The sequence below is a fragment of the Xiphias gladius genome, chromosome 23, assembly GCF_016859285.1.
Source record: "Xiphias gladius isolate SHS-SW01 ecotype Sanya breed wild chromosome 23, ASM1685928v1, whole genome shotgun sequence".
NCBI classification, from domain to species: Eukaryota; Metazoa; Chordata; class Actinopteri; order Istiophoriformes; family Xiphiidae; genus Xiphias; species Xiphias gladius.
Window position 1 is genome coordinate 9,601,230 of NC_053422.1, and position 24,388 is coordinate 9,625,617.

At 39.3% G+C, this 24,388-nt stretch overlaps 1 protein-coding gene across 1 annotated transcript; it reads left to right on the top strand.

Annotated features, from left to right (window-relative positions):
• LOC120785122 (sodium bicarbonate transporter-like protein 11) lies at window positions 1–24,363 on the top strand. Its single transcript, XM_040119509.1, has 20 exons — window positions 1–190; window positions 6,876–6,926; window positions 7,804–7,899; window positions 8,345–8,388; window positions 8,813–9,032; window positions 9,153–9,234; window positions 9,456–9,579; window positions 10,126–10,335; window positions 11,892–11,976; window positions 12,142–12,267; window positions 12,446–12,559; window positions 13,592–13,724; window positions 14,060–14,133; window positions 14,893–15,172; window positions 16,943–17,049; window positions 17,375–17,540; window positions 19,350–19,523; window positions 20,962–21,157; window positions 21,980–22,149; window positions 23,448–24,363. Exons 1-20 carry the CDS (start codon window positions 154–156, stop codon window positions 23,512–23,514), a joined length of 2,556 nt encoding a protein of 851 aa, XP_039975443.1. The 5' UTR covers window positions 1–153; the 3' UTR covers window positions 23,515–24,363.
• The last annotated feature ends 25 nt before the right edge of the window (window positions 24,364–24,388 follow it).

Sequence of the window (24,388 nt, forward strand, 5' to 3'; positions counted from 1 at the left end):
CAGGAGGTGCAGGGAGGTGATTCTACCTCAGCATGTGTGTGTATGAAAGAGACTGAGAAGGGATCACTAGTGAGTATACAGGGTGTTTGGGAGCAGAGAGAATGATAATGGGTTGACCTTTGGAAAGCGTCTCACCGAAAAAACCTGGAGAACATGGAAGCCAAAAAGGTCCTCCATTTTGTGCCATCTGGTAAGTTTTACAGGGGTGGAGTGGGGTGAGAAGGTCCTTCATGGGGCAACCTGAGCCAACTGTGTCAAAGACATGGAGAAACCCTCTCTATAGCATGTGTGAGTGAGTGCGTGCGCTGATAGGATTGATAAAATAGTTGGAAGTGTTGATAGCATATGTATGGCAGACGTTCACCTTTAAGACGTACAATAATTTAATAACACTACAATTTTCATTCATTTGACTGCTTCTTTGGGTGCTATATAAACTTCATTATATTCTTTATATTAAAACCACAGAATACGAGCAAGATGCTTTTATAGCCAGGAGAGCCAGAAAGTCAAAAGCAGAGGATGTGGGTCAATATTTACAATATGGCAATAAATGGTACGCTTGTCTGTCAGGGACGGTTTTTACAACAGACCTGCAAACAATTTTCAGCATCTGTTTGAAACACTCTTGTAGTACCACACCAGTGAAGGGAATCGTTCCAGAAAAGTGTATTACATTGATTTTAAAGTAGTTATTTGGTTAAGCGTTCTGCAGTTGTCTTCCATGGGAAAGTCTATAACTATATACTACTTTACTGTCATGTTAATTCTACTGTCCCTGTTTCCTCTATAAAATGTCTTCTTTCATCCTTGCACCTGCAAAACACAGCAATGACAGTGACTTTCCAACAGACTACAACTGATTTACAATTAGTCAGCAGAAAATTAATTTGCAAGTACTTTGATAACTGATCAGTCATTCAAAAATACCAAACATTAATCGTTTTCAGTTTCTCAATTGTGAGGATTTACTGTTCATCCTTTGTCTTATTGTATGTGGCAATAAATTGAATACGTCTGCATTATGGACTGCTGACATCACGAATAGATTTAGGAAATTATTCTCCATTTTTCAGTATTTTCTGACATTTACTAGACCAAACTATTAATCAGTCAATTGAGACGATAATAGGATAATAATCGATAATGAAAATATAATAATTAGTTGAAGCCCCACAACAGCAAGCATAAGTGCATTTTCTATTCAGTGCCATTAAACGGTTAAACAGTCCTGCTTGAATTTTCTCTCAGGTCAAGGATTAAGAAGATTATCTGGAAGAAAAATGTCTACCATCCTAATCTTGCAAATTTCAAAGCTTTTCGCTCTATGGCATCCAATATTTCTACAATCAATTCAGATCCCCCTCCATTGCCCCTTCTCAATGCACTGCTGGTCTGTCCACCTTCTCTGCTATCACCATGGAAGATCTAAGAATTAAAACACTTCATTCTATCGGAGGATTAGTGCCTTATGTCACACAAACTTCTTTAAAGTTGAAATGAAAAAAAAAAAAAAGATGTGCCCTTTGGCTGGTAAAGTGTAACTTAACTGTACCAACTACTTTTGGTCCAGTGGTCATATCCACAATGGTGGATAAACAAATATCAGGCAGCCTTTGAGGTGTTGAAGTGGAATGAACCGTGTTTCCTCCTTCCTGTTATTTGCTTTATTTTGATATATGAATGTGTACATTGTGATCTACAGAGTTTACACTGTTCATGGTACAGCTGTGTGCACCCAATATGGTCCCATTAGGTCCTGATAAGGTCCACCGAGCTTTAGCAATATATATTAGAGTTAAGTATATTTTTTAAAATAGCATGTAATAGTATGTCCTACTACAAAGAACAAAATTGAAAAGTAGGCCTTTATATTTAAAAGAATAGTTCCAATGAACCTTTAGTTTTATGTACAACATGGCCTGTTTGCCAGTTTGACCTTGCACAGTTCAACATAGTTTTCAGCTTTGTAGCTCGGAGCACTCGTTTCCAGAGACCCAACAAGGATTCTTCTGTTTCCTATTGCTCAAGGAGATCCCCTGCCCACAGATAGCAGGGTGGCAGGGATTAATAAAACATCCCTTAGGCTTCAAGTCAGCCTTGTTTATCCAGTGAGACAGAGGAATTACAGACGTCAGAACACCAGCATTAACAGACTGGTGGTTTGGTTTCTCAGACTTAAAAAACTGTAATAATCAGTTTTTAAGTTACAGCGAAGAGGGGGTCAGGGAGTCTTTATCCTGAGTAATGAAATGCATTTCTGATGTGTGTTGCTCAAAAGTGGACTTAGCTGAACAAACACTGCTCGACACGGATCTGTAGACCACCTCCCTCATTCACATTTTTAGATCAACAGGAGGAGGATAAAGGAGAAATGAATAAATTCAAAGGTGACCATGCTCTTTTGGGAACATAAACATTAATGTTTTTGCCAACTGAGATCCAAACGCACACATCTAACCCATTATATCGCTTTGCTAGCTACTGCAACCACATAGCTAATGGTGAAGAGCTGTTTTATATGAAGCATGGGGTAAGCTTGTCACCCCAAATCACATTTGATTGGATAAATTAATGTATGTATACAGACTGATGTTCACGATGAGTTACCACAATTTTTAAAAATATTTTACAGGAAGATAAAAAGGGAGATTTTGATATAAAAATAAATAAAAATGCTTTTTTAACATATATTTGGCATATATCGGGAGATATAAATTAACAAAGGACACAGGAGTAGAACATACAAAATGTTTTTTTTAATATATAATTTAACTTCTCATTAATGGAACTGGATCAAAAAATTCACCTAAACCTCTTTTGCAGTAGTTCAGAAACAGGTCCAAGGGGTCAGAAAGCAGACTATTTTAAGGAGCAGTTTCAATGTCAAAGTTTCCCCTTGTGAGTAAACCCAAGGCTTGACTTACATCCCCGTCACCGTCAGTGCCACCAGACTGCATCGTAAGCACGAAGAAGTCAGCCCGCCTGCCAACAGGGAACCCGCAGGCATGAGGCGTTGTAACCCACGGGCCTGCAGAAAGACTAAAACATAGATTTTACTGTAGCAGTCGGTACTGACTGAACATTGAAGGGTAGGGAAGACGAAGAAGTGAAAGTTCCCACACTGGCTACTTATTTTTACTTTTGAAGCACAAATGTCATTTATGTCTTCACACCAGTTTTACTGCCGTAACTAATGAGGAAAGTGTGTGGCATTACTGTTCAGCAGCAGTCAGTCTCTATTGTCGATCACGTTGCTGATAAGATACTGTCGAGAGTATTTACAATAAACTTGACCTTTGTGTTTATTAGACTACACTGTAAAGGTCTCCATCAAGCAGACTAAATCATCCTCCCCACACACGGCTCTGGTACAAACAGCTCCTTGCATAAGTCGTGAGGCACCCTGTTGTCTGTGCAGTCTCCTGTGAAGAGGAGGAGGCCTGGGAATGTTCTGTCTAATCTGCTTTGAGATATAGCCTTGCTCGGGAACCCCTAGAGCCAAACTCTGCCTCAGGCAAGGAGGAGCTCATCCGTACAGCTGCAGCAGTGTTTCACAGATACATAACCGCCTATACAAACACCATACACAGCTGGTGTGAGATGTTTGTTGTAACTGAGAGGGAAGAGGCTTTTTTCGAGTTTCTCAGCACGTGCCATTTTTAGAAAAATGGTCTTCTTCGATTTCTCCATATGTCATCAACTTTCTTTAGTTTACATCAAATAACGTTCCATGTCACTAAAGGTCTGACCGACTGTATGTTGCACTGGAAAAATTATTAAACAAACTCAGATGTTATAAATAGTTGGAATTTTATTTTAAAAGTTTAATTTCTGTTTACAAAATCTCCGTGTGTGATATGAGTAGACATTTTTCTGCAGGCTAGGAACCTGCTCGTGAATGCATGCTGTTTTTGTCACTTAAGTCACAGCTCCTGTTGCAGAGAAGCAGCAGCAGCAGGGTCAAACTGTGCCAGTCCACATGGTGTCTAGTTTCACGCAGTTTTATCACCATGTGCTGGTCAGTTTAACGATGTCACACATCTCCAAGTAAAAAAATCAAACAGCAAGTCTGTAATGGAGGGATTTCAGTGCTTTCATTCTGGTTCTAATATTTTAGATGTTATGGTGTTGGCGTGGCTTGGTGGCCAAATGCTTTAAGTCACTGATCATGAACCGCAATGTGCCCCGTTTGAGTCAGGCTGAGACTTTTGTTGCATTTCTTTTCCCAATTCTCTACTGTTTACTCAACTAAGGGCATAAAATATATTTTAAAAAGCTGTGGTTTCACTGTAAAAGGCTTCTTCATAATGCCAGGAAAAAATTTGGCAATAACATACAGAAGCTTTTATTTTATTTTATGTGTCTCATTGACCTCAGTCAAAAAAATACAAATACTTCAATAGAACAGGAAAATACTCTTCATACAGTATGTACAGTTGAAATCAGAAATCAACCCCCTCACCTCAAAAGACAATAGTGATGTGGATGAAAGATAATTACAATAAATGACAAAAAAAACTCATTAAACACCAAACAATATTCGATACATATATGAATTATTTTAAACAACAGAAGTTGACTTAACTTTGAAGTTCAAATGAAAAATGTAACTCTTAACACGTGCAGTATTCAGCCCACAGCTTCAGTACTTTGTGGCGCATCCTTAGGCTTTTCTACCAAATGTTTTCGGTAAGTGCTGACAAGCTTCTTACACTTCTCGATCAGAAATCTTTGCCCATTCTTCACGTGTAAAAGCCTCTACCTCAGTGATGTTTGATGGCTTCCATGCTGCAACTGCCTTCTTTAAATCCCACCAAAGATTTTCAATCGGATTTAAATCTGGTGACTGAGAAGGCCACTCCAGGACGTTCCAGGATCTTTTTCTCAACCAAGCTCTGGCTGACTTGGAAGTGTCCTTGGGATCATTGTCTTGCTGGAAAGTCCAATGATCACCAGGGTTTAATTTGTCAACAGAAGGCATCACGTTCCTCTTTAAAATGGCCTGGTATTTCTGGGAATCCATGATGCCAGGCACAAGATCAAGATTGCCAGTTCCTGCCGTGTAAAAACAGCCCCACATCATCAATATCCCACTTCCATGCTTGACTATGGGAATGGTATTTTTCTGGTCATAAGCCTGGTCTTTTGCACGCCAGATATACCACTAATTCATATGTCCAAACAGTTCCAATTTGGTTTTATCAGTCCATAGAAACTGTCTCCCAAAAGTCCCAAAATTCCTCCTGGCATATTCTAGTCGACTTTTTATGTTCCTTGTGGTCAAGAGTGGGGTGCGTCTTGGAGTCCGGCCATGAAGTCCTTGTTTATTCAGTGCACGTCTTATAGTTGCCACTGAAGCATTTGTACCAGCCCGCATCAGGTCATCCTGTAGGTGTCTTGCAGTCACACGGGGGTTTCTCTTAGCTGTTCTGACTAAGTTGCTAAGGGCCCTTGATGAAATGTTGGGCTTTCTTCCACGGCCAGGGAAGTTTGCAGCTGTTCCATAAGTTTTAAACTTCCTTATAATGCTCCCAATGGTGTCTCTTGGAATATTCATTTTTTTGGAAATCTTCTTATACCCAAGGCCCTTCAGGTGTGATGAAATAATCTCCTCTCTCAGCTTTTGTGGAAGCTCCTTTGTCTTTCCCATGATTGCAACTCACCTTGAATACCCTCATGGGTGGGGTTTATATATGCATCAGAGCTGAAGCAAATGAAGGATCATTATTGAGTTCCCAAAGGCTTAGTTATGTTTCAACTCTCCTTTAGGCCATAAAAACTGTCAGACAGCTTTGAAAACAACAATATTATATAGGGGGTTGAATAATTGACATGGCTATCTTAACAAAATATACTGTTACTCACAAATACTACATCATGCATTTTCTGTGTTGATTTTATGTATCACTCAACTCATAAAGAAGTCATCCGAAGCAGAATCTTGCGCTTTGAGAAAACTTTAATTGATAAATCCTTAAAATCTTTGGGGGTTGAATTTTTCTGATTGCAACTGTATGTTTAACTGAAGAACATACGACACTCTTCCCAGGTTGCTAAAACCCCCAAATCTGTCATGACCTCAGCATCCTCAGTGGAAGCTACAGCCCTGGAATCATGTTGTAGAAAGACGACAGGGCAGAAAAACGATTTTGGTTCTGCATTAAATGCCAGAATTAAAGCTGCAATAATTAATAAATTTATATTAACAATGGGTCAAATGACCCTAGCAATGTGACAGGGGTCTCTCGTAGTGACAAACCCACAAATAATTATCAGCAGACGCTGCAGTTTCCCACAGCTCTACGGAGCTTCTTAGCATCTTTCAGCACATAGTTTTGATTTAACGGCCCCTGCAAATTTAGCGTTTTGGTTTAGGTTCACTGCTGTAATGAGTGTTGTTTCCAGATGCAGCAGGCAGCTGTTTTCAAATGAGCAAAAATCTCGGAAGAGCTCATTGCCCAGAACCAAACAGCAGACAGACACTAGATGGTGAACATAGTGGATCATTTAGCAGCTAAAGAGCCAGATATTTCCCTCAGGAGATATTTCCCTCCCTGTGGAGCCAAAAGATGACTCCAGATGAACGCTCATGTAGCTCGGAATCAACTCAATGTGTAAATAAACAAATGTCTGCCAACTTGTTGGCCCTATAAGATCTATAAGGTGATTATATGTCAGCGTTGTTTTTACATCTTGTTCTGCTGCCCCCAAGTAGTGAAAAGTTAGTTAATACAGCTTAAAACCAGAAATTCTTTATTGGCAAAATATGGACTTTTGGAATTTTCTTCAGTAATGAAACATTTTAATACAAAAGACCAAATACAAATTAATCAAGTTGTGTAAATATCCTATTTGCCTTTTCTCCCCCACAGATGCTCCATCCACTGGGAGGTCCAAGAATGGATATGTTTTCCAAGAGATGGGTGCGTAGCTGCAGTAACATGTATTTATTTTACTTTGATTGCTTTTCTCAGCATGGGTCCTACTCTCTTATGTACTTGATATGATGTGCTTTGCCAACACCGAAAATATTGTTCAGGTTTTTTTTCCCTCAGGAAACTGGAGATAACACACATTAATTTATTGCAGCAGTTATTTATGCTAATGCCAATGCTTCTTGCTGCTCACTGATGTCCCATTTCACATGCTGGTGAGCAAAGCCAGTCCCCTTGCTGTGTGTTGAGAGGTTAATTAATGGGTAAATAACGAGGCAGATGATCTCTGAGTCAATGATGGGAAGAGGGGATACTCATAGCTCAAAGGTTTGCTCATGAAGGGTTAGGGTTAATTCTCTAATTCTGCAGCTGTTTCCTCTCCGTTCATTAAACTCGCTGTCGAGATGCCATATTTACCTTCTATACAATGAAGGAATTTATAGTGGGCTGCTAATGTTATATTGCTGCATGTCTGGTTTAAGGGGAATTTTTTATTGGGCTTCTCTCTTTCCCTCTTGCTGTGTGCTTGTCAACAGATGGCAGAATGGCGGGAGGGCAAAATAAATTGTCCCTTACTGGAGACACCGTTAATGTGGCTGGCATAGCATCTTAACCTTGATACAAAGAACAGTTTTATCTCAGTGTGCCTTATCGCAATAAGGCAACAACTGAGGCTGTGAAATGGCCATTATTATTGCCGGTTATTTTATGTGGCTCACTCAGTTGTTGAGTGAATTTTCATGAAGCAAAAAAACAGTTATTCTGACATGGAAGCCCCTAAGCTGATAGTACAGTGCTGTATGTAACATACATAAACCAAGACTTTAGTGGTACTCGACTGTGACCGTTTATGTTTTATCCACAGAGCTGCAGGACGGGGAACAGGAGGATCGCGGGCAAGATTCACCTGTCACTCACAAGGGCCACATCTATGACAACCAGATCCAGATCAGTGTTTCAGGTGTGTGTGTGTGTGTGTTACATTTATTAACTGTTATATATTATACCTAAATGTTTGTAGTCTGAGGGAGAGAGAACAAATGCCTCCATCATTCAACAATTCATATTAACAACTCATTGCAGTGGTTTGCTGTTAGGTTATATCCTACTCTAGTGTCTTCCATTGTCTGAGAATTATTTGCAGCCTCTGCAATTAGGAAATCGTGTGTCCCAGCTCTGAATTCCTGAGTCTGCATAACTGAGAAATGAACTGGTAGCTAGTTCTACCCATTAACTACTATTACTGTACTTTGGATAGTACCACTGATAATTTTAGAAATGCAAAGAATTTATGTAAATTATGGATTAGGGCAGAGATATGGTGTTGAAGACTCAAACAGTATGTGCAAGTAAAATTTTGTGAGTTTAAATACAAATTTCCTTGTGTATCTCTCTTTTATTTGCAGATTCTGAAGGCCTTGGTTGTGGGCTTTTAAACACAACAAGAAAAGTAAGATTTCCTTTTCCAGTCTGCCTGTCTGTGTTGTGTCTTCATTCCTGCAGAAAAGCTGCTTTAAAACAGCATTTTACAGCTTGTTTCACATTTTTTACACTTGAATATACAGCCCAAAAAGATTTTTATACGTTTTTGTAACTGTTCCATCTACTGTATGTTTTAACCCCTCGATGTTGTTATAGCTCCCAACACTGCCCCCAGGTCCCTAACATTTCCAGTCAGATCACCCTTACTAACTAACTGAGAACTGTGCAAAATTTCAAAGCATCAGTTTTGAGATGGGAGGAATGTGGGGATTTAGAGCGACTGCTGGGCACCCAACAAAATCAGAAAGTCAGCCTTAATAACATTTCACCCATTTGCACCATTACATAAATGCACCATCGGACAAATTCCCCTTGTTCTTGGCTCCCACCAGTATGTGAAGCCGATGAACTTCCAGGAAGAAGTTCGTGCCCACAGAGACCTGGACCTCTTCCTGGCCCAGGCAAGCATCCTTTTGGATGAGAGAGCTGCCACTCTGGATGAGGTCCTGAGGCGAATGTTAAGTCATGTGGTGGAGGACGGCTTCGGGAGCTGTGATGTGGATAAGGTCATGAACTCACTGTTCACAGACGCTGGAGGAAAGGAGTTTAATGGTGAGCAAAACATTTTAGAAGTGAACTCAGAATCACTTTGAGATGAAGTGTTTGCTTCAAAGGCTGCTTGACATATCGACATTAAAGCTTTTTTGGCTGTTGCATTTATATGCTTCACAGTTCACCTTCTGTCGGAGACCATTCAGGGTGTGACTGCTACTTCCACTGGCATTCGATACCAGCAGTCCTGGCTTTGTATTCTGTGAGTTTATCTCCGGTAATATTTTTTTTGGAAGGGAGCTTTTTTAACCAGTTCTTTAAGCTTCCAAGTCAGTAGGTGAATTTTTCCATCTTGATAGTTGCTGGGTTCATTTGACTGTACAGGGGAAAAACACAAAATATTTTTTCATTGGAGAAGTAAAAGCAAAATCACTCATTTATACACCAGTGATTCACAATAAATAATTGTTTCTGTCGATTCAGCTCCAATGTGAGGAGCCTGCAGAGACGCCATGTCTGCGTCGCCCGCCTGGAGAGGCCACAGAACTGGGGAGTCAACTGCCGCGAGGCTCGCTACGTCATACTCATCCTGGCCCCTGCTAGAACGGTAAGGTCCAATTAATCCAGTTCCTCAATTCAAAACACTTGTTGTTTTTTTTTGGTGGCTGAAACAATTCGTCAATTCATTTATTCATTTATGAATAAATAATAACGAATCGGCATCCATTTTGACAATCATTTAATTGTTTATGTCATTTTGTTAAGGAAAATAAATAATTTCAATAAATAATTCCAGACTTGCAATTGTTAATATTTGCTGGGTTTCCTAGCCTTCCATGATAATAAACTGAATATCTTATCTCGGCACTTGTTCTGGGCATTTTTCACAATTTCCTGACATCTTAGAACAAGTGATTAATTAAGAAGTTTATCAGCCGATGAATCGGTAACAAATAACACTAAACAACCAACAAATGTTTAATAGCTGTCTTTCTGTGAGATTTTTAAAATTAAAAGCTGCGTTGAATCCCCTAACCAGCGCTTACAGAAAGTGACAATGACCGATACTTAGCAGAATGTAGGTTAAGAATACTTAACCACTGGACGAATACATTTATACTGTCTCTTTAACCTTCTCATCATCCCTTTTCAGAAAAGCACCAAGACTGCCATTGAACTGGGTAGGACGTTTGCCACGATGTTCTCTGACATTTCCTTCAGACAGAAGCTTCTGGAAGCCAAGACCCAGGAGGAGTTCAAACAAGAGCTGGTCTTCCAGCGACAGCAGCTTTCTATAGTCAACGAGAAGCCGGTCGTAGAGGAAGAAGAGGATTCAGATCCACGTAGAGGGAAACCAATACAGGTGTGAAAGAAGAGGAAAGTTGCAGATGTAAAAACAGACATATCGGCTCCGTGCAGTAATCAGTGCAGAGGGTGAATTATGTGCAGTATAAGAAAAATGGTGATCCCAAAAAAAATTAACCTAGAAAAGCTAATATACAACAGTGCAGTAATATAACTCTACCTAACAAAACATGCTCACTTGTAAAACCAGCATTTATATTCTCTACTGACTGTTAGGTCTCTGCACATGTGGGGACCACCCCTGCGTTTTCCCAGTCCATCCAGGCACATAAAGATGCGATGCAGTAAAGTAAAGTATTTGAGCCCGATTGTCTGACTATCCTGTTTCCACAATTTATCAGCCATGCAGGCCGGAGGAATGAGGAGCAGCTGGGCAACAGACTAGAAAAAGCTGCCAGGTCTGCCATGGTTTTGGCAGCAGAACTGGTGTGGCCCCATGTAATGATAAAGTACTTCATTATGTCCAGTGTTTAAATTAAGAGGAAATGTGTGCTGAGCAGGGAGTTGGAGAAGAGGGAACGCTCAAATCCCGCCTAAACAGAAAGCATCATGTATTTAGGTTGTAAAAGACTGAAGTTAAGAACAGGTTGTGGCTACACCTGATGTCCTAAACAGTTTCAAAACAGCATTTAAGTGTAGGTCTGTTACAGCCAAACCAAACTTTTAACCTAGTCTGCAGGTCCAAAATTGTATAATACAAGAACAAGCAAAAATGCATTGACACTTAGGTATGCCAGTCTCTTCAGTTATTTTTAAAAAATTATTTAGTAGACTTATTCAAAAGACACATTATCCAGCCAGCAAATGCATGAAAATTAATGCAATTCCAATGAATTTTCTCTGTTTATGAAATTTTTACCATCATCTCTTCATCACAAAAGTCACTTTCAGAGGAATATTTTGATGTAAGTTTGTCTTAAGACCCTCATTAGCACTGTGGGGGGAAAAGGTCCCACCATGATTTCAATGGGACCAGCAAAAATAAGTGAAAGGTCATCCAGCGACTTAGTGTCAACTGATTTTTTAATAACTACAAATTTGGAATGATGTGTAAAAATCAGTACGAAAATCAGGACAAGAATGTTAAGTGGAGCCTTTGGTAACGGACCAGCTTTGATTTGAAGGTTTGGCTGATACATTGCAATTTTTGGTTTGGTGCCATGCACTTTCAAAGGACAACTGCACATGTCTAATGCATTATTGTTACCCTGATTAAATCTTGTACAGTAAGGACAAAGAAAATTTGTGTTGTTTTTTTCACAACATTGGCTCAATGCTCATAGGTGCAGCCCTTTAACGGTGCTGCTCCACCAGTTGCTACTCCTGCTCCTGTGCTCACGATGACTGGCTCTTAACATATTAATGCAAATATGAGTGCAGAGAGAGAAGAAGACAAGCCTTTAATTCTATGGCCCCTTTAGAGAGCTCTCAAACTAGTCGTACCACTAGAGTTTTTAGTATGTGACTACGTATTGTTCCCTGAACTGAGTACAGTCCTTCACACTGACCGAAACATCCAGTGGCCCTGACTAAATTCTGTGTCTTTCCTCACAGTGCAGAGATTTCTTCAAAGCTGGTAAAGGTGTTTATGATGACCTTCGTCGCAGACTCCCCCTCTACCCCTCAGACTTCACGGATGGTATTTACAATATCCTGTAGCGCTGCTTTCTATGTGGGCATAAATCTGTTCGGCTGAATTGTCACTGCTACAAAATCATAAAATTTCTTCTTTAAAACCACTACACTTTAAAGAATGTCGGTTAGCTTGTTATATCTTTAACAACCCTTTAAATAATCCATCAAGGTATAACTGGGAAGGACCGCTCTCTGCTGAAGTACACCACCACTGCTATTTTCCTCTACATTGCCATTCTACTGCCTGCTATTGCCTTTGGCTCACTGAACGATGAAAGCACAAGAGGAGAGATAGGTATAGACTTTGGTCTTTATTGTCTTAATCTGCAAGATCCTGTTATATTAGTAGTACGTGAACTAGGCTGGAGAGAAAAAAGAACAGTATAATGTGATGCAGACCTGTGTCAAACAACTTTCACCAACACTTTTAAATGTTGTGTTTATTTATTTGTCTATTTTGTTGTTGTTGACAGATGTTCAGAAGACCATTGTTGGCCAGAGCATTGGAGGAGTTATCTATGCTTTGTTTGCTGGCTCACCACTCGTCATTCCACTGACCACTGCACCGCTGGCCATATTCATAAGCGGTGCGTCTTGTGTCGTACTATTTCAAAAGAGAATGGAAGCCACATTTGATAAGGTGCTATTTATTTTATTTGCTAAGCGGTAATAAAATTGAAGTGTACCAGTTGCCAAAAGGATGTAAATGAAAACAACAGTACATGCAGAAAATGCAGCACGATTCATTATTGACACTCATCATTAGACAGCATCAAACAACCGAATGGAGATAACCCAGGGGGGCCACTCGTTGTAACCTCTGTCCACCTCCCTTGGTTTTCTGATGGTGCCTGAGGAAAAGCATTTGACAGCATTTATGACCCAACCCTGCAGCTCTGTGGGGTTTCTTAGGAACTTTTACCTTTTTTTTTTAAACAACATATTTACTTTGAAGGTCAGTCTCACTGCTCGTCAACATCATTTGCAGCTTCAGCAGGCGCCTGTCAACAGCAAATAGCTCTGATAAACCCACAGTACACTACATGCTATGCACCAAATGGCTGATGGCTGGAAAGTGAATACTGGATTGGTATTCATCCGGTCTCTAGAAACACGACCTTAAATGATAAAGATGCTCTGTGTCTACCGGACGTATATTAGGGCAACCGTTTGCTGACAAGTTATCCATGATAGATTGATAAGCTGGTAATTTGTCAGGGTTGTGTGTCTGCCAGCTTACGTTTTACTGGCCAAAAATTGCCAAAAAATTGTTTGGTGCAGCTTTAAGTTTGAGGTCCGTTGCATTTGCTGCATGTAGCGTTGTTGTCATTTTTGGGGTTTTTTTTGGCATCAGATTCAGTTTCATTTATAGCAGTAATTAGTACAAGTAAAGATTTCATCAGAAAACGCAGCTCAACTTGGACATACTTTCCTACTACTTGTAAGTGGATACTTACTATTTACAGTAAACAGGAAGAAGAACTGACAGTTTAAATGACACGTAGGACAGTAACCTGAAAAATGATCCATTAAACAACTTGGTAGCAGTTAAGGAGAAAATCTACTGTGAAACTGTTAATAATGATGGAATTGTGTCTGTGTGCATGTATGTTTTATAGTCATCAGGGGCATCTGCGACGACTACGACCTCGACTTTGATGCCTTCTACGCCTGCATCGGTTTATGGAACAGTTTGTTCCTCATCCTCGGAGGCTTATTCAATGTCAGCCTGCTGATGAAACTCTTCAAACGGTGAATACACAAGGCGACTCTCAGACAGTGTTTGTTACTATGACATACAGCATCGCAGACAGGAACCCCATACTTTTAATACGGTATATGTAACTAAACACTGAACCGTGTGGACGTGCACTGAGGTGAGGTCACAGATAAGAAAAGAAACACGTGTTATGACTTCCTGTTTTCAGCCATAATCATTTAATATTGTTTAATGTACACTACTGCCATTTCAGCCATAATTTTGCCTTGAATGGACTGTTATGTCTGCGCCTGTGTGAAAAAAACCACTGTTTTGATAAAACATGAATGATCACCCCGTGCGTCTTTTATTTTTACTTTCCCCCCAGCTCAACAGAAGAAGTCATTGCATTGTTCATCTCCATAGCATTTGTCGGGGATGCAGTGAAAGGCACCATCAAAAGTGAGTCAAGCCAAGATCAGACTACATTAAACATATTTCGAGGGCTTCTGCAGCACAGCTTTACCTCCACACTGCAGAGGAAAACAACCTGTCTGTCATTTGTTATTGTTACTGTAGCACAGTGAATACACTAATCCATCATGGAGTCTTTAGAGGAAAGGCAAGCATGAAATCAAACCAGAGCCCATCTGTGTTGTTTTATAATTTTCATATAGCGTAGTCTTTCATGTTGCCTCTGTTTATAGCTTTTTTCACAAGGGTTTATCACAAGAGAGGAAATAAATGGATGAGCATATGGTGGGTTCCTTCCTTTTTAAGCCTCAGGCTGTCGTAGGTTTCTGGCAATCTACAGAAAACTGAGCAAAGCTTTAATGCAGCGCGCTGCTCAAAATGCAACAATGTGCTCGAATGCCTGGAAATATATTAGAGAATAACAAGGGAATTAGTAAGTCACGTAAGTATATGGACAGCGATGCGGTTTTCATAATTTTGCTTCTGTACTCCACCACCATGGATTTGAAACAAAGCCATCAAGATGTGATGAAGTGTAGACTTTCAGCTTTAATTCTTAACAAAAGTATCACAGTAACCATTTAGGAATTACAGTCATTTTTATACATAGTCCCTCATTTTCAGAAGCTCAAAAGTAATCGGACAATTGACAGACAATCAACTTCATGGCCAGGTGTGGCCTGTCCCCTCGTTATTTAGGTGCTATAATATCCTGTCTTTCTTCCATCTTTCCTCCACACTTCCCAGTTTTTGAGCACTTCTACCACGGGCCCACACTGGCAACCACTAACAGCACGCTGGTACTTCAGCAGATTAATGAGATTCTAGAGATGGCAAAGAACCAGACGGGAAGCACGCTCGGGCATCATAATGGGACTGGTTCACTGCTGAGACATGCTGAAGGACACGCGTCAGTCTTCCTGCCTGAATCTTTGGTGTTATGCACAAGAGAAAGACCTATCCTCTGTCTGCTGCTCATGTTGGGCACTCTGTGGCTGGGTTACGCCTTATATCTCATCAAAAGGAGGTATGTTCACTAATTGGACCTCAAAGGAATAGTTTGTCATTTGGAGGAAATTGATTATTCCCATTCCCTTTGAGACGATTGATGATATTATAATATTGACATTACCAATATGAAGAAGGTCACTGCTCCCTGCTTGGAAATCCTTGTGCTAAGCTAAACTTAGAAGCTGCTGGCTGCAGCTTCATATTTACCGTGCAAACATGAGAGTGGTGTCCATCTTCTCGTCTAACTCTCGGGAAGAAAGCAAGCACCATTTCCTTGGCTTTACTCAGAACCACAATGTAAAATTAGGTCATTATCTAAAGTAAAAAGTCAGGCTTTGAAAGCAGTATTATCAACAAACTGTACAGTAGGTCCTGCAGGTCACTCGTTCTGTGAATTTCAAACATTGTTCAAACCCACAGGACTTTGTTTGGGATTGTAGAGAAAACCCCCAAATTACCAATGATACCAGATGGCAGAATGAGTATTGGGGGAACTTTCAAATTTTGTTTAAAGAACGGTGCATCCATAAAAAAACATGGTGCCTTGAGTTTAAATATTACACTCAGTGTAACGATCACATAGATTTAATAAAGAGCTTTAACAAGCTGATACAGAATATAAAAGATATAGTATGGAATAAGAAGATGTTTTCTGAAACTTAGATCTATTTTAGAGGAAATAAAAGAGGAAAATTAGACGTTAAGGGATTATTAGAGTATGAAAGAGTAACAAAAGTAAAAGTCCTCATTATTCTAAATGGACAGCAACAGAGTAATTTTAACTGAACACACTGTTGTGGTAGTTTAATGTATAATAATGCATCATAATTCTTAAACCATTTAATTTTGTTGCATTTAAAATCTTAATCTGCAATGTAACTATACACTGCACCCGTCAGATGAATGTAGTGATGTAAAAAGTACAATATTTCAATTTGGAATGCAGCGTAAGCAATGGTGGCAAGTAACTAAGAACATTTACTCAAGTGTTGTACTTAACGTACTTGTACTTCATTTGAGTAGTTTACTTTTCTGCTACTTTATACTCATACTCATCTACGTTTAATAAGAGAATTTTTGTACTTTTTTCATTTATGACAGCTGTATTTACGTTTAAATGCTGCTTACATGTTGATGCACCAGTAATAATAATCCAATAGTGTTATAATATAGCTGTGACAGTGATGTGATGAAAATTTTGCTGATAATAATTACGTTTTTTTTCCCTCCCTAAATGTCCTGCATTTCCCTAAATGCAGGACATTTATTTTACACTTTAGTACTGCTAAATTTCTGAATAAACTTCTGAATACTTCTTCCACCACTATGTTTAATAATGAAGTAGCATAAGATGGTACCCAAGTACCTTAAAATTGTACTTAAGTATAGTGCTTGAGTAAATGTAATTAGTTACTTTCCACCTCTGTCTTTAGTAGCTGCATATTCACTCACATAACTTGTATGAAGGTACAAGAACCTGAAAAAAAAAAAAAAAAACATCCCAGGAGTCAGACAGAAGGTTGCAAATCATGCACAATGATTTTCAACCTTTGGGTATAATAATGTAATACATGAGGTAGATTAATGTGACTCTGACATTGTGTATTCCCCTGTCTGACTCCTGGGCTGTCATTGATCTCTCCCCTCAGGGGCAAACTTTCAGTACTTGACAGGGATTATTCTTCAAAGAGAGAGAATAATTACTGTAAATACTGTGGTAAAACTTGTAGAATTTATTGCATCAGAATTGCAAACTACTGAAACATGTTTCTTTGTCTTCCTACAGCCCGTATCTGAATGACAAAATCAGAGAGGTGGTGTCTGACTGTGCTTTGCCCATCTCTGTAGTGATATTCTCCTTCATTGGCTCCTACCTTTTCCTTGATGTACAGCGTGAGTACAGATCTCTCAAAATTAAAGAACTAATAGAAGAGTACCCTTGCGACTTAAAGTCACAACCTTGGCACAGAACACCTTTCACTTTTCATAAATCTTCTCTTGAAGGAAAAAAATATTTGTTTCCAGTGAGCTTTCAACCCAGTGCGGGTTCTGAATCAGTGTGGGTCAAAGTAAATGGCTTGAGATGAGACAAAACAAGCCTATTTATACAAACATTTATTTTATCGTCGTAGGTTCAACTTTTTTGTACCTTGCAAACTCTATTTGAGATGTTTGTATTCAACCCTTTTGTTTTCTATAAATGTTATGCTCCTATTAGTCCCTGTGTTCAGTGTCCACGATGGGCCAATCTTCAACTTCCCTCCATTTGATAAGCTGACAGGAATGAACACACTGAGCACGGTCGGGCTGGGTTTTCTCCTTGCATTGCTCATCTTTATCGACCAGAACATCGTCATCTCACTCACACATGTACCAGAACACAAGTAAGACACGGATTCTACGTTTGCCAATCAATGCCAACAAATTTAAGATAAATTGTGCTGTAACATACGGTGGCATGTTACTGTGAATCGTTACGTGAGTAGAAGATGAAGTGATCTCCAAAAGCCCTAAAGGAAGAGATGAAACATTCTTTTCAACATTTTAAGCAAGATTAATGTATTTGTTGTTTTGTACAATTTTAGAGTGAAAAAAGGAATGGAGCACGATACAAAGGATTGGGCACCCCAAGAGATTTGAGCTCTGAGATGACTTTTACCAAGGTCTCAGACCTTAATTAGATTGTTAGGGCTGTGGCTTGTTCACAGTCATCGTTACAAAAGGCCAAGCGATGCAAATTTCAAAGCTTTATAAATACTCTGACTCATCAAACTTTGCAGCCATGGGCTCCTCTAAGCAGCTCCCTAGCACTCTGAAAATTAAAATAAGTGATGCCCACAAAGCAGGAGAAGGCTATAAGAAGATAGCAAAGCAATTTCAGGTAGCTGCTTCCCCAGTTCGCAATATAATTAAGAAATGGCAGTTAACAGGAACGGTGGAGGTCAAGTTGAGGTCTTGAAGACCAAGAAAAGTTTCAGAGGGAACTGCTTGTAAGAATGCTAGAAAGGCAAATCCAAACCCCCTTTTCGACTTCAAAAGACCCACAGGAAGATTTTGCAGACTCTGGAAGGGTGGTGCACTGTTCTACTGTGCAGCTACACCTGCAAAAATATGACCTTCACGGAAGAGTCATCAGAGGAAACGCTTTCCTGCATCCTCACCACAAAATTCAGCATTAGATATTTGGAAAGGAAAATCGAAAAAAGCCTGATGCATTTTGGAAAGAAGTCCTGTGGAATGATGAAGTTAAAATAGAATGTATTGGCCACTATGAACAAAGGTATGTTTGGAGAAAAAAGGTGCAGAATTTCATGAAAAAAACACCTCTCCAACTGTTAAGCGCGGGGGTGGATCAATCATTCTCTGGGCTTGTGTTGCAGCCAGTGGCACAAGGAACATTTCAGTGGTAGGGGGAAGAATGGATTCAGTTAAATACCAGCAAATTGTGGGGGCAAACATCACACTGTGAAAAAGCTGAATATGAAAAGAGGATGGCTTCTACAACAGGACAAGAATCCTAAACACACCTAAAAATCCACAATGGACTACTACTAGAGTTACAAGCTGAAGGTGGCTTGCCATGGCCCTCACAGCCCCCCATCTAAACATGATCGAAAATCTGTGGATAGACCGAAAAAGATCAGTGCATGCAGGACAGCCCAAGAATCTCACAGAACCAGAAGCCTTTTGCAAGGAAGAACGGGGCAAAAATCCCTCAAGCAAGAACTGAAAGACTCTTAGCTGCTACAAAAAGCATTTACAAGCTATGATGAAAACGGATGTTACTTAGTACTGACTGTACAGGGTGTCCAAACTTTTTTGTTTCATGCCCTTTTCCTTTTTCTGTTATTTTGAAACTTTAAAAGATGGAAATTAAAAAAAAAAGTAATCTTGCTTAAAATATTAAAGAAATGTGTCATCTTGAACTTTATGTTTTTGGAAATCTGTTAATCTTTTACTTGCTTGGCTATTCACAGTAAGAGAGCAGGTGCCCAAACTTTTTCACATTGCTGTATTCCCTTTACAGCACTTCTTGTTTATTTTACAAATATCTAAGTGGTTATATTATATGTTCATGTTAATTTTTATTGGCAAACAGATCCAGTTACAGTTCGTGAAGAACAATAGAGGTACTGCTGCAGTAGTGCACTTACAAACCCCTTGAAACCCGTGTGTATGAACGTCCGTACCAGGTTGCTAAAAGGCACGGCGTTCCACTGGGACTTAATGCTGACTGGCTTCATCAACATCCTCATGTCCTGTCTGGGGTTGCCATGGATGCACGCTGCCTTCCCACATTCCTCCCTACACGCCCGTCAGCTGGCCAAAGTGGAACAGCATGTAGAGAACGGACACCTCTACACGACGTGAGTAAAGTCAAAAGAAGGACAAAAAACCACGCAGGGGGTTTGAAAGACAGCAGCAACACACCAGTGTGTCTACGCCCTTTTTACCCTCTGTTTGGAGGTTTTGTAGGACTGGTGTAAGTTCAAATACTGACCAAATTACTAAAGTCATTTAATGAAGTGACCCTATCAAAAAGGTGTAGTTTGTGATGCTCTTGCTGCCTTTATTTCAAAGCTAATTGTGACAATATTTTAATGCGATCTATGATCTCCACTGAAAACACCATAGTTGAGTTTGACAGTTCCTGCTTGACCTTGGAAACAACAGTTAAGAAAACAAGCTCAACTCAAGGCCCACTTACTCACAGGTTCCGGGGCTTTTGATCATATCATGTACAGTAATCTTCATCAGTGGATGGGATTTGCTCAGTTGTCAAGAAATTGTAGATGTTCAATCTTTCCATGGTCCTGAGCACCTCCAGGAATTCAAGTACACGTTGGATTAAAAACTGAACTTGACAGAAGATCCTGAAGACCATGTGATAGAGTCCAGTGGTGAAAGATCCAGAGCAAGTGAGTAAGTGACGTTTTGGCGCTCATGTTAGGTGGACTGAGTGGAACTGAATGTTCTGGCACTGATTCTTGAAATGCTTCTCCTGGATCGGCTGTGGCTTGGACTGTTCCTCATGTGTTTGCTGCTTTGTAGAAAAGCATCTACCAAATGAATAAATGAAAAAGGAAAAAAAAAAAAACAGGAAAGAGGAAGTGGACCTTGCCTGGAGATTGTTTTGTCAAGAACGACATACTTTTTTAATGTTTTGATGATTATTTTGGATGTAAACCCTGTACATATTTTTTGTATGGGGGGGCAAACATACAGTAAGGTTTTTTTCTTTTCTTCTTTTCTATTGGAATAGTTTAATACTTAAATGTACTGAATTTTCTTTTAAGTTATAATTTTTACATTGTTAGTTGTACTTGTAATGTTGGTAGTGTTGTTTGCTGTTAAAAAAAAAAAATGTAAAAATATGTCAAAAATAAGTCTATAAATATAAATATGGAAAGTTAAATTTCAATCTAGCAGTGGCAGCTATTATTTTTGTGTCATATACTGTAGGTAGACAGATGGGTAGAAGATATTAATGGTAAATCATTTTCATTTAGACTGAAAAAAAAACAGGACCTTTCTGTAATTTTTGCGTCTTTCTTTTGAAAATTGGTTATTTTCACCTCTTTAGGGCACCATACAAATTCCTCAAATAAAACAATCTAGGAAGGAAAAAAATCGCTCTTTGGTTGACAGTCATGTCCACTCTGAGAACATAACCTGTGATTACGGGTTATAAATGGCCGTTGCTTCATTTTATGGGTTCACAAGCTAAAAAAGGTTTGTTTTCTTATCATGAGAAGTGTTTACTGGGCTTCTTACAGTACGTTTCTCTGCCTTTGTGTCCCACAGTATCGTCAGTGTGAAGGAAACACGTCTGACCTCGCTGGCGGCCAACATCCTGATCGGCCTGTCTGCCTTCATGCTGCCCATTCCCCTGCAGTGGATCCCCAAGCCAGTCCTCTACGGCCTCTTCCTTTACATCGCAGCCACTTCACTTGATGGGAACCAGATGGTGGACCGCATGGCCCTGCTGCTTAAGGAACAGGTGAGCAGGAAGGAAATAAAGAGACTGTCTGCTAAGAGTCAGTATGCCTGTTTGTATCTCTTTGTCTCGCTCTTGTTTAATATTCATCATTTCAGTTAAACTTCACGTGGTAGCAGCCCCAGATGGCAGCCAGTGGTAGTCTGAAAAAGTCTGGTATCTAAACATTCAGAGTGCGGAAAAAATATAGGAACTGAAATCTATGTCAACTTTGTTAACACCATAATGAAAAAGTCAGTTTCTTGTTTAAACTAGAAAATGTTCTCATTTTTACAAGAAAATGGGGAAAAACATACTTTTCTCATTATCATATGATATAACAAGAAACTACCACCTAAAAAGCTGGATTTCCCAACATATCGTGTTAAAATGAGAAACATTTTCTTTCTGTAACGAGACATGTTGAGCTAGCAAAATAAGTAGAAAGTTTCATAATATAACAGGAAAAGGTGACAAGGTGACAAGGTCAGATTAACTTGGTGTAAGTAGTAATAACTTGAAAATATGTCATAGTAACATGAAATTTTATCTGATCAGAATATGAAAAGGATCTGATAAAAATGAAAATACTTATAAAATAATTTTTGTCACGGTGCCGGAAATACGCTTCAGAAAAAATTTGAATTTGAGCAAATAGCAAAATTAATAAGCTACAGGGGAACTAGCATACCTTATTCCTCTCGATTTATCATTTATGCTGTGATAACAAGTGTATTTTCACATCAAATTCTTTCTATTACAGTATAAACGCACCTCGGGCAATCTACTTATTCTTTTGCAAAACTTATTATGAAGCAAAATGTCCATTCCCACTTCTCTGTCTAGACGTCGTATCCTCCCACCCACTACATCCGCCGTGTGCCTCAGAGGAAGGTCCACTACTTCACAGGGTTGCAGATGATCCAACTGATCATCCTTTGTGCCTTTGGGATGTATCCTCTGCCCTACATGAAGATGGTCTTCCCCCTTCTCATGATCCTGCTTGTTCCTGTCAGGTGAGTTGACCCAGACCGGGGGGGCAGAGTGGAACCATGGAAACCAAAACACTACTACAATGTCTGCACTGAATTGACATTACTCACGCTGGGCTCTTTTTAAAGGGGCACTCCTAGAGACCTACAGGTCAGAAGATCGGTTTACTGGTCACACGGGGTCCTGCGCAGCGCGAATACCGCTGGATCATGTGTTCTGTGGCTTTGGAGGAGCTTTCTGAAGTCTGAGAAAATAACTCAAGTGATATCATCAGTGTTATTGCAGCTTGAGCTTGGAATAATTTTGCCCATGTTACAAACTGCGGGAGTGGAGTTCGAGACACGTAGCTGTTTATCAGTGAGGAAAGGTCTGTCGAAAGACGCTATCAGGTTGCATTAAATTGATATTGTAGGAGCCGGTATTTTTTGAGCATGCTTATGACTGAGGGTCAGGATCTCGGACTCTGCTGCATCGATTTTGAACATTCATTTTAGATAAATCTGTGTCTTTCAAGCCCCCAAACCTATGGACGTGAAATACAAAATTGCTGACCGACCCCTTGAATGACTACAGCACAAAAACGGACTCGGCGGGTCTTGCATTACTCTCACACTGTAAATCATGGTGTGATTATTGAATCTCAGTGGTGAAATGTAACTAAATACATGCACTCAAGTAACTACAAATATTAGGTACTTGTACGGTACTTGAGTATTTCAATCCCATGCCTCTTTGTACTTCTAATCCATCACATTCCAGACGAAAATACTGAACTTTTTACTCTACTACATTTATTCAGGAGCTTTAGTTACTAGTTACTTTACAAATTAAGATTTTACATACAAACATACATAATGGGCTTATAATATATGATGCATTGTTAAAGATTAAACAACCCAAGAGTGTATAAAATAGTTAAATTTTTAGCTCCACCTCAAAAACATTAAAATGTTAGTTAGACATTAATGCATTATTACTAATGATCTAATAATTTAATATACAATACTACAAAACACACAGGGCCCATTATTCTGCATGGAGTACTTTTACTTTTGATAATTTAAGTACATTTTGCTAATAATAATTACATACTTTTAATTATTATTTTCAATGCAGGACTTTTAGTATTTTTAGAACTGCTACAGCTGCTTGAACTTGAATAGATAATCTGAATAATGTTGCGTACATCGTGTTGTGGTTGTTTAAAAATGGTCTAAACCCGTGTTTTGTTCTTTCAGGGATTAATCCTTTTCAGCGAACGTTTCCATGTAAATAATGCATGTGACTGCATCGTGTGTTATCTCTCTGTGTTTTACCCCAGGACCAGCCTGCTCCCCAAAGTAATCGACGCCAAGTATCTGGATATTATGGATGCTCAGCACATGTAGAACAATACAGAAAACCTGATGAAAAGATTAATTTTCTCCAGTGGAAGAGAAACTGAACTCAGAACGCAATGATTGTGGTAACAACTGAATGAAATGCATTTGGACTGCAAGATTTCGATGCAAGCACCTCTCTTTTACTTTCTCACCGTTGAACACAAATATACCAGCAGTGTAGCTGACTGTATTATGTAACATTCCTACATCTTTATTGCTTTTGACAATATAGTTATTAAGGAGTTTCTTTTGTTTTGCTTGTCTTTTTCTCACACACACACACACACACACACACACACACACACACACACACACACACACACACACACACACACACACACACACACACACACATCTGTGGTAACTGACAGGTGCACGAGTTAATGTCAGAGACATTTTTTGTATATTTAAAAAACACGTTAATCATTTCATTTAATTTAGCCATCATGTTGTTTAATACAGAGCTGCTTGTCTTGTGTCCTAGCTTTAGTTTCAAGTGTGATGTTGATGGGGTGGATAGGGATGTGAATCAGTGTAATTAATTTGACTAGTATAGAAAATCCATCAGTCTTTAAAATGGGTGAGAAGGAATTTTTTCACAGTTGAAAATGTGCAAAGAGAAGTGTCATCTCACACTGGAAAAGTTTTAATTAATGACACTAAAGCCAGGTACCGTAAGATACATGTTACAATCGTTCAGATGAGAAAAACTGGTATTTTCATTTTGAGAAGACACACAACATGATGAAGTATGTTATTATAAATGTAATTGGTTCTGTGCATTGCAGTGTTGCGTTGAAATCAAACTGTTCAATCAAACTGTGAAACAAATAAAGCCCTTTTAAAGGAAATGAATCAGCATTTCTTATTATACTTCACC